Genomic DNA, 11202 nt, shown 5'->3' with positions numbered 1-11202 from the left:
CTGTTTGTTTTCATTAGATATTATTTACCATCTAGTTATTATGTTTAGACATTATTTGTCATCTAGGTACTATGATTAGATATTATTTACCATCTAGTTACTATGTTTAGACATTATTTGTCATCTAGGTACTATGATTAGATATTATTTACCATCTAGTTACTATGTTTAGACAGTATTCAAGGGGCAGTAGCTCCAGGGGGTAGAGTGTTTTTTATCACTAATCAAATACACATGTGGCCTCTCTCTCAGGACGTGCTGCTTCTCTTCCGGGTTCTGGGTCTGAACTGTAGGATTTAATCCTCCTGGTCACCTTCACTGGTCGGACCACGACACTTCAGGCTGGAGTGACATAAAATACTGAACAAATGTTACAGAAACCCCCGTGCTGTTCCTAATATCCAAATGAAAACATCACATTTTCAACAGTTTAAAGTTGTTTGATTAACTTTACTGTTCCTTTGCATAAATTGCTGTAATCACAATAAAATAAGGTTAGAAATAGACCTTTTTTCCTTGGACATGATTAACTCCTGCAACGACTCAGTGTGTGTAGAAAAGTGTCTTTTTCATTGTATTCTAACTTAAAACACATTGAAAAAGTCTCTGCCGTCCAACTCAATGACGTCACCTGCTGTTCTCTTATGAATTCTGCACGTGAAAATAAATTGAGTTGGATAATAAATAATACGTCAATAAAAAATAAATTGATAACAACCTTTCTTTCCTTATTCCTCCAGTCTCTAAAGGATGTCTTCACGCCCAGAAAATTCTTTTGTTTTCCTGATACTTTCGCCACTTTCTAGGCTTTGTGCTTTCGCGAGCTCCTCGGATCGGCGTCGAACTCGCGTCCCATCGACAGTCGCAGGTGGAGGGCGCGGCCATTTAAATGTCATTGTAATTGTCATTGTTATTGTCATTGTAATTATCATTGTAATTATCATTGTAATTATCATTGTAATTGTCATTGTAATTGTCATTGTAATTGTACACTTTTATTTAAATAGAAATCGAAACGTGCTGTATTCCTCGGTTTCATTAAGAAATTGCAAACAGTTTCATTCGATCGCAATATTTAAAATATTTTTTATTTTCCTTTATTCGTATTAACTTTACTTTATTTGGTTTTTTAGTTTTATGACTTGAGCTCAACTTTCTTTGCGGTGACGTTTCGGTTTTTTTTTTTTGTTTTTTTTTCCTTCCACCCGGTTGTGACGTACACGGAAGCGTCGCTTGTTGTCTTCCGGGTTCTTCACGTGTGCGTTCAGCGTGGAGCCGCCTGGATTCGGGAGAAACGAATTAAAAAGTTAAAAAGCTGCGAAAATGGGCAAACCGGACGGAATAATGTGAGATAATACTATTATTATTATTGGATTGTATTCAGTCTTTAGAACGAGTCTGTTTGTAGGGAGCGGAGCGAATCAAACACTGTTTTAAAAGTACTGTTAGCTTTCATTAGCAGCGCATGGAGACCAGTTAAGCTAATCCAGCCTCAGTTACATGCAGGGAAGTTACTCTAATATAAAATATGATTTGGGAAAAATTAATTTGTTAATGAAATGTATCAACTGCATTGAAACTAAAATGTCATTATAATTTGAACAAGGTTGCTCCCAAAAGCGTTAAAATGTAAAGTTATTAACATTTGTTCTCATTCACATGTTCATATTGTCAGATTGTGATGAGGGAAGGCGAAGGGTTTATGAATTGGAGATAGAATTGAGACAAATTTGCACACATAAGTGGTCAAAGTAAAGTATTATACAAGATTACATTGCGATTTGGCAAATGACATCTTCATTTGTATTGTGCATGCAATATGCCTCCGTAGTATCATAACACTTTGTGTAGAGAGTGGTGTCTCTCTGCTTTTGATTAAATCAACAATCCTTTTAATCTCCCTCTTGTCTTACAATTTCAGAATAGGTGGGGAAAACTGTTGTGGGTTCTCTGTATTCAGTGAACAATCAATTACTCATCAATGTTTTGTAATCATCAGAAAACCCAAGACCAAGCGGTCCAAGCGCTTCCTTGACGCCCAAGCCCCCAAACTCGCAGAAACTGTAAAGAACGCCATGATCATGAAAGGAGGGAACACCAGCGAGACGATCACACAGGCGCTCAAAGACATCGTGAGTAGCAGCGTCTGGCCAAACTATCAAATCATTAGGATGTGTTGTTGAATTACACAATTTCATGTCAGTTTGAACTCATTTCAAATAATGTAGGTTTTATCTTTTTTTTTTTTCCCGCTAGAACAAGTGTTAACTGGGTATAACAACTTTTGTCAAATGTGTGTAAAGCAACCTTTCAAGTTCAAGAGATTATTTGTCACATACATACACATAAGATCCCTTATGATGTTCGTTTAATTGGATCAGTAGTATTTCATTGTTTAATCCACACTTGGTGTTTATCTAGACTTTTTTATTCCAATATATCAACTTAAAATTCACCCACAAAAAGCAGCTGGATTTTTTCCTAAAATGGTAATTCAGTCATTTGGTACCACTTTGGTCTACAAAGAGGTGTTTGGACTGAATTGGGAAAGATTAGAGCATGGCAGCGGATGGAGAGGAAACTGGGATTAGAACTAGTGACCTGATGTTTAGAGCCGGGCCAAGATGAGAACCTCAGAGAGGCAACACTGTCCTCTCTCTTCACAGTATTCACTGAAGAAGCCGAGCGCTGTGCTCTACAAAAAGTAAGAGACTCCTTTATTTGTCTATAACTGTTTTTATTCCAGTCAATTGGGTTTTGTTTGATCAAACTTCAGACATTTTTTGAATTGTTTTGTTTGTGTTTGTTATGTCATTTGTTCTCAGGTCTCTTACAAAAGAGATCTTAAAGGTGGAGGCATACTTAAAAATAAGTAGAACTTTTTGACCAAAAAGACGTGTTGAGAACAAGAAAATAACAAAACAGGGTGATATGGGTTATTTTTGTGTTTTCGCTACAAGGTCCCGGAGGCGAACTGTGTATTTTTTCGCTCTGCGAGCTTCCCTTGTCGTGATTGGTCCAAATGCCGCTGCATCTTTTTCACCTCCTTTTCGGGTTTTCTTTTTTTATCTTTAAATCCACCAAAGCCACAGCTTCCTCTTGCTGTCACATTCGTGCTCTTGTTATTTTTCTGTGTCTGGAGACTTGCTCGGACATAGGTGCCAAGGAATCACTCTGCGCCCCCGAGTGGCATGTAATCACATAAAGAAGTAAACTGAGTTCTTATTGGGTATTCTGACGGCTGTGTTCTGGGACATGTTCTCCAGTGGTTCTTATGTCTTGTACAGTACACTATTATTATCTTGATTAAATTCTTGCTAAACCCAGATACGGTGCATTGTTCTGTAACATCTAGGCAGCGTGTGAGTCCGTCTGCGCTGCTTCCCTCTGAACTCTCTGTTTCCTTTTCCTTTTCCTTCCAGGAAGAACATCACGCGACCTTTTGAGGATTCCACGTCACTGGTGAGTTTCTCCAGAACGTGAAGCTTCCAGCGTCTCTGCAGCTGCTGCCTCTCTAAACCTTTTCACCCTCTTCCAGGAATTCTTCTCCAAGAAGACGGACTGCTCGCTCTTCCTGTTTGGATCTCACAACAAGAAGCGGCCACATAACATGATATTTGGTAAATTCTTTGCAAACAACATTAAATATACATATACAGGAGAAATATCAGAGTATGCAAACACTACACTGGCGAGCGTATCTCACAATGCATCGTGGGGGGAGACGCTGGTAAAGGTTTCTGTGCAGCATCTTAGTAATTTGTCCCTATTCCCCCCGGGGAGATGAATAAAATAACACATGTTTGTCCATACAAACAATCAGCTTAGGTAAAAAACGTTCCATTATGTGTAATATTATTATGTAGTAATATTTTTTTCCAAGCTTCACCAAAATGTCAGTCTGTCTTAGTTCCACATTATAAAATTAAAAGTTGTACTTTAGGACTGCTGGGTAAAAATATGAAGTATTTACTTTTGTTGAGGATTCATCATCATTTTGCACTTTATTCCCTAAATTAATTGATGAGATGAGTCAAAAATTAAAAGAATGTCTAGTCACTGCTCTGTTTGCCCTGTCTGTAACGCTTCAATCTGCTTGTTATTATGATCTGTTGTCACCCCTACCTCCTGTGTCCGTGGCAGGCCGTCTGTTCGACTTCCACGTGCTCGACATGATCGAACTGGGCATCGAGAAATACGTTCCCCTCAAAGACTTCAAGGTACCCGAAATTTAGTACGCAGGGTTGAAATCTGTGGTGATTGTGGGAGTTTGCAGCATTCAGCGTTGAATTACGTTGAATAAAGTTAAATGATCCTCAAAGCTCCAGGCAGCAAGGGCGCTCCACACTGTTCAAAGTACATTCTACTGTCTTGTACAGTTTAGCCTTGAATATTATCATCCTCACAAAGTTGTTCCTTGTAATCCTTGTAGTTGTTAGGTATTTAAGTGTGAAAGTCTTAGTTTTAGGTTGTGTGTGATTGTCGTAAAAATTGAGACGTTGTCACATGATGTAACATTTAGTTATTTGTCGTTGGAAGATGATGCGACCCGAACTCTCTCAGGATGCACGGTCTGAAATATCAGGGAGTTTCACCTGAAAACTACTCTTTGACTGATATCATGCATCACAATTTAGTTTGGTGGCAAATTTAGCTGTATATCACATTTCATTCAGTATAGAAATCAAAAGCTAAAAACAGATACGACAACAAACTCCGAGGTAAAATGTGAAGGTGAAATTTAAATCAGACCTAATGTCAAGAACCTCAGATGGAGGATCAGTTAAACATTGTTTTTATTACATAATCTGATATGTGATTTGTGAATTCCCGTCTGTTATTGTAAGTTTTTCCATTAAGGTCCAGATCTGCAGTATATTTTATTTTATTTTCTAAAACGGCTCTGTCTCTTGTGTTTGGTTCCAGAACAGTAAATGTCCAGAAGGAACCAAACCGCTGCTCGTCTTTGCCGGCGAAGCCTTCGACACCAACAACGAGCACCGACGCCTGAAGAGTCTCCTCATCGGTAAAACCAAATGCTACGGCAGCTCGGCTCTGTGTGCGGGGATGGCCGGGCTGTTAGAAGTCGGAGTAACTTCACCCCCTGTTTTGGGGCGTGTCTTGTGCTAAAAGCGGGCGTGGTTTCACAGTCTCCGCCTTGCAGGGCGGTTGGTGTTGTGACATAATGGAGCCACTAAAGGTTCTAATCTACGTCAGCGTCCTCGCTACACGGCATGATGCTGTTTCAACCAGCAGGTGGCGCCGCTCCTTCACATTTTTGTCGTTTTTGTGGAAGGCGTCAACGTACTCATAGTGACAAGACAAGAAAAAATTATATAGAATCAGATGTGTCGTATGAGCTCTATACAACAGAGTAAATAAAAACAGTTAGATGTGCTGAAAATAAACACATCAACCCCGCCCCTCCCAGATTTCTTCCGGGGCCCCACAGTCCCGGCGGTGCGTCTTGCGGGTCTGGAGCATGTTCTGCACTTCACGGCTCTGGAGGAGAAGATCTACATGCGCAGCTACAGGTAGAGTGTGTACGTACGTGTGTGTGTTATAATACAAGTGTAAGACACACACACGCCATAGTGAAGGAGGTTGAAATCATCCCGCAGGTCTCTGCTGAAGAAGTCGGGGTGTCGGACTCCCCGCATCGAGCTGGAGGAGATGGGGCCGGCGTTGGACCTGGTTCTGAGGAGGAGCCACTTGGCCTCGGACGACCTGTACAAGACGGCCCACAGGCAGCCCAAGGCGCTCAAGGTGACACGCAGCCGCATGCTCACAATCCACCATCACAACTGGCTTCCTTTGTTTTCTGCTGGAGAAAAAAAAATAGAATTTAAAATTAAAAGTGGAAAAAGTTTGCATTTTTCCATTAAGAAACACAGAAAATCAAGTTAGTTTTATCAAATATGTGACCCACCGCAGCGTGACCCGCATTGTCGTGCATTTCTAAAATGGCCAGGAGCACCAAATAAGTTGGAAAAAACCTTTTGAGAAAGAAAATGAGATTTCTCCAGATTCATGTTCCTTTGTGTTCCTTGTATCGCTCAACGTATTTTCAAAACCGAGTTTGATTTATAAATAGCAGATAAATGTTAAACCGTGGAGTTAAGAAACACAGAAACACAGTTCACTTACCGAGACGCTGAACAGTGCTGACGCCGATCCATGGTTTCCTTTAAAGAGAGCATCCAGGTGAAGATCATTCCTCATATTCCACGTGACGCGAAGTCAGTCAGTGTGTGTGTGTGTGTGCGTGCTGTATATGCTGTCCACCAATTCAAATAGTTAATTGCACATTTCTCATCTGTTCAGAATGTACCTTAAAGGGATATATGTTTTTTTATCATCTTGTCAACATGGGAGTGGACAAATATGCTTGCTTAATGCAAATGTTTGTTTATTGGAAGTCAACCCAAAAATAATGACAAATATTATCCAGAAACCCTCAACGGTACTATGTTTAGCATTAAAAAAATGCTCAAATCATAACATGGCAAACTCAAGCCCCATAAATATCTGTAAAACACTAAAATGTCCCAGTTTTCAACATTCACTACCGAATAGTCCCGTTTTTCACCACAATTCAAATCATTAAAATAATAATAATAATAATAATAATAATATACCTGTTTTCAGCACTTACATTGGTGTTTGTTATGTTCTGTTCCGCTCATAATTACCTAACTAAATCAAAAAGCATCAACCATGCAGCCGTCATAAATAACAGTCGTAGTCAAGGCTGTTGTCAGCCTGTCACAGGTTCTGTGAGCCACGAGCGTCAGAAGGTGTGTGTGTGTGTGTGTGTGTGTGTGTGTGTGTGTGTGTGTGTGTGTGTGTGTGTGTGTGTGTGTGTGTGTGTGTGTGTGTGTGTGTGTGTGTGTGTGTGTGCGCGCACATAAAGCGAGAGAGACCAAATCTTTGGGTCTTGGACTAAAAAACATTGAATTTATTCCATTTGATTTTAATGTCTATTTGAGTGTTAATAAAATGTATTATAATAACAAAACATAAGTTGGTAATCCTCTCTCTCTCTCTCCAGCCAAAGAAGAAGAAGAACATTTCCCACGATGCCTTTGGCAGCAAGTTGGGCCGCCTGCACATGCAGCGGCAGGATCTGTCCAAGCTGCAGACGAGGAAGATGAAGGGACTGAGGAAGAGGAAGAGCAAGCAGGTTGCCACGGCGACGGGGGAAACGCCGGCTCCCGAAGAAGCCAAGATGGAGGCCTGAGCGGCGAGCGGGCTCGACCTCTGGCTGGTTAGAGGTCACACGGTGATCACACCAGGACACCCCTCCTTTCTCTTGTGTGTGTGTGTGTTTTTTTTTTTTGTTGTTGGTTGTGTCAAATTAGAAGGATGTGGTGAGAAAGCTTCTTCAGCCTCCAACACAGGAGCTGAGTCACATTCATTTTTCAAATCACAACAATGACAGCATTTCCTTCATTAGGAATATTCTGATGATGATGTGAACGCGTTTTCTCATTTAGGATTCAATATGAACTCACTAAACCACACTAGACCACATATCATTCATTTGTATTTTTTAAACCCCCTAAATAAAGACGATGTTAAAATAGAGAAAAGTAACTGCAGACGCTGATGAGCTGCTGCGTGTCGTCGTGGTTGCAGGCGACGGCGGGTGCCTCTCTCCTCGGTACTGAACGTGTCATCGTGTCACGTTCGACGGTTTCTTTGCGGTTTCACCCGCGTTGCCACGCTGCCGGAGTGGAACCTGAAATACCAGTGGAAGGGTGTGAAGCTCTTTGCGAGTCATGACAGCGCTCAGAGGTGTGTCCTCAAAGAGGTTTACTCATGAATTGAAATTACTTTACATTTATGATGTCTTTGAGATTTAAAGACAACGCACACTGCCACTTGTGCTTTTATTATAAACGTTTTAATTTGGAACGAGCCAGCGGCGGTGCTGAGCACAGCGTCGGCGATGGAGGACGTTCAACCATCACGACTTTGAAACAACATTTCACAAGAACATGAGACACCAGCACAGTTCCACAGAGGTCAGAGGGTCAATGCCTGTACTGCAGATGCCGCTCTGCACCACAGGGTGTCGCTGTCGCACAGTCTCAATGCGCGTCCATCCCCGTGACGATCGATTGGACTAATAATCCTGAATATGTGTGATCCACAACATATTACTGGATTAACGCAATGTCCAATTCCAACAATAAATACAGGATTGTCATCGCCATATACTAACTTTACAGTAGTAACGGAATTGCACATAAAATAATTATGTAAAACACTTCAAATTAAGTGATAAAATAAATACATTGGGGAGGAACTTTCCCTTTAATACAAAGAAATTGCCCAAATATTCCAAATGATTGTTTTTTTTTTTTTAATAAAACATGTTGATTAATAGGAACTCTGAGTTTTTTTATTTATTATTAGAACAAATAAAATTACAAACAGGCTGAAAGTGCTCAAACGTATATATACTGTGTGTGTATGTATGTATGTGTCTGTGTGTGTGTGTGTGTGTGTGTGTATGTGTATATATATATAAAATGAACTTGTGCTACATGGTATAACAGCTCTACACTATTGTACAATAAGTTTCTAATACAGTAGTAATTATACACAAACAGGGATGACTGTAAACTAAACAAGGAAAGAATTTAAAAAAAAAAAAGTGAATTATTTAATAAAATTTTGATTGCCTTTCTACTTCTGGGGTTGTTAATGACTTTAAGACACTTAACAAATCCTTTAAACTTACAAATAAAACCAATACAATGGGGAATAGTTGTGGTTGCTCTGCATTTGTGTATATACAATTGACCACATAAAGTTAATATATTGACAAAATATTAATATATTTGCATAGTTATATTTTATATATTGACTGTTCTTGTTTCGCCTTTTTCAGCTATTTGTTTATATTCCGCAAATTATATTTATTTTTAAATAATGTTTTGATTCTTATTTTTACGTTATTTTATTCATATTTTTTTTTCAGACTTAATGTTTTTCTAATGCTAATCGTCTGTAGACACGGAGCCATAATCACCACAACAATTCAACTCATTCTCATTCTGATCATATACAAGGTACGTAATAACCGGTACATTCTTGCGTTCAATTTTAATATTGTGGGTGGATTTACCAAAAATGTATTCTTCCATTTGATTCCAAAAATTGGTCCAATACGCACATTCAAAGAATAAACGATTCAGGCTCTGTCTTACAGAACGGCACCGATGTCCATAAATGTGGATGTTCTTAGGTTCGGTGTATTTTATGTAAAATTGTCATGTGTACTTCTTGTCGTATAAGGGAGGAGCCATGCCAACCGCCTCCAATCAGCTGCAAGGCCTTTCCTGTGCCCCGCCCACATGCACAAACCCCACCCACCCGTCGAACAAACCCCCCTGTTCTTCTCTTATTCCCCTTTGTCGGTCTCTCCCTCTCATCTCTCAGGGGCAGCTTCATTGCTCTTCCTGATCCCTCCGGTGCCGTTGTATCCTACTCCAGCTGTGGGAGAGCGGTCTGAGCATGTGTCGATTGTGTGGCTCCACTCCCACGCACCAAAGCTGATAATAAGTTCCTGTTATCCTGCGTGTGTCACCACCTTTTCCCGTTGCATAAAATAACTGCTGCAGTGGTGAAAGAGTATGTTTGTTTTGGTTTTTGTTTGCCCAAAGTCATTCGAACTGACCGACGCTCAAACTTCGTGTCTTCGCTCGAGTTCTCAAGCAGCTTTTAGTACCTCACCGTCACTCTGGTGCCCTCCATCAGCGCCGAAGAGCTTCCCCCAGACTCTGAAGTCCATGCGGCGTGCATACTGCCTGGAGTCGGACAGAGACCGGGAACATGGATTTCATTTGTTGGATGTGGACGGAGTGGGAAGTGGTACAGGACCCCGTGGGATCCGGTCCCTCTGAGCTGGTGTTTCCTCATTCTGCGCTCGCTGAAAGCAGCGTTTAATGCACCGGGTGATGAAGCAGCATTTCTCACACATACCTGTAGTCTTGACTTGGGCGGGGCGCGTAGGTATATTAACGGCCGCCAAAGTGTATTCGGCGCTGCAACGCTTGTAGCGCGTCGAGGAGGAGGAAGTGGTGCTGCGTTCACAGGAACTCAGAAAACAAATTGGCGTCGGAAGCCTAAATATAGAGAAAACAATCGTCGATATCAATCCGATCACCAATCGGAACGATAGGCGATAAATACCTGTAAATACTGGTGAATACCAGTAAATACCGTAAAATAACGGTAAAAACCGGTGTGGTGTTTATTGTTTCAGTTCAATTCTTGGAGAGATAGTGTAAAATTGGAAATTATAACAAGAGTTAATTGCGCTGCCTGTTCAATATTATAGTGGACGGGAGGCACTGCTGGGATCTGGTCTGTTTCCTGGAGGTCATGAATAGGGTTGGGTACCGTTCACGTTCTAACCGGTACACAACGGCCATTTTTTTTCAGTACCTTACTTTCTCCGTAATAATAACAAAAATGTAGTTTCAGTTGTAGAATAAAAGTCCAAACTTCTCATTTTCAACATTATTTATTTAGAACGTTTTTCACTCCACACATAAAAGCCCTCCCCACCTCCCCTCCCCTCCCCTCCCAAACGCGTCCCGACAGCCTCCAACCTGACGCAGTGTGTCACCACCAGGGCGTGGCGTGAGAACGCTGTGGGGTGCTTCTCCGAAGGAAGCACATGTGGTGTCCTTCCCAGGATCAAGTAGTCGAAGCAGCGAGGTTGGTTTGGTGGGATTGGGGGGGTGAACAATGGACAGGGTAAAAATAAATAAATTAACATATTAAAATAAATCTATATTTTGTATTTAACAACTAAGATAAAGTGGAAAAGGAACTACTCCAGCCTTTCTTTTTGAGGCGGATCAACATGTCTACTCTGGGGTCTTCTACACCCTCGCTGGGTGTAGAAGACGCCTCGACGCGGAGAGAACTGTTTGCTGAGCTGACCCGCATTGGCGTCTGGTCCCTCTCCTGCCACCACAGGACAGGGTCCACTGAGCCGCTACACCCGTACACCCTCCCTGAAGGGGCCCGAAAACAGGCCTTTTCAGGGATTGAGGGGCCACTACTGCCCCAGCGGGGCGTGGTCTCGGTCCCGGAAAAGCTCCCCAGGAGCTGGAAGTTTGGTCTCCTTCTAATGCAGCAGGAGCTGAAAACAGAAACAGGCCTCGTAATTCAAGCCTTATT

The 11202-nt window shown here is 41.4% G+C and overlaps 1 protein-coding gene across 1 annotated transcript; it reads left to right on the top strand.

Moving 5' to 3' along the window:
* The first annotated feature begins 1243 nt into the window (after window positions 1-1243).
* rpf2 (ribosome production factor 2 homolog) lies at window positions 1244-8736 on the top strand. Its single transcript, XM_080020440.1, has 10 exons — window positions 1244-1346; window positions 2000-2132; window positions 2667-2704; window positions 3423-3462; window positions 3539-3620; window positions 4144-4220; window positions 4927-5026; window positions 5432-5534; window positions 5622-5766; window positions 7052-8736. The coding sequence occupies exons 1-10, from the start codon at window positions 1324-1326 to the stop codon at window positions 7238-7240; spliced, it is 930 nt and encodes a 309-aa protein (XP_079876566.1). The 5' UTR covers window positions 1244-1323; the 3' UTR covers window positions 7241-8736.
* The last annotated feature ends 2466 nt before the right edge of the window (window positions 8737-11202 follow it).

The sequence above is a fragment of the Zeus faber genome, assembly GCF_960531495.2.
Source record: "Zeus faber genome assembly, chromosome: 2".
Classification (NCBI taxonomy): domain Eukaryota; kingdom Metazoa; phylum Chordata; class Actinopteri; order Zeiformes; family Zeidae; genus Zeus; species Zeus faber.
Note: the sequence above shows the minus strand (reverse complement) of the source record. Positions and strands in the feature narration are given on the sequence as shown.

Coding starts and splice junctions, on each gene's coding strand:
- rpf2 (XM_080020440.1), top strand. CDS start 1,324: ATGGGCAAACCGGACGGAATAAT. Junction 3,621..4,143: donor GCCACATAACATGATATTTG/GTAAATTCTTTG, acceptor TGTCCGTGGCAG/GCCGTCTGTTCGACTTCCAC. Junction 5,535..5,621: donor ATCTACATGCGCAGCTACAG/GTAGAGTGTGTA, acceptor ATCATCCCGCAG/GTCTCTGCTGAAGAAGTCGG.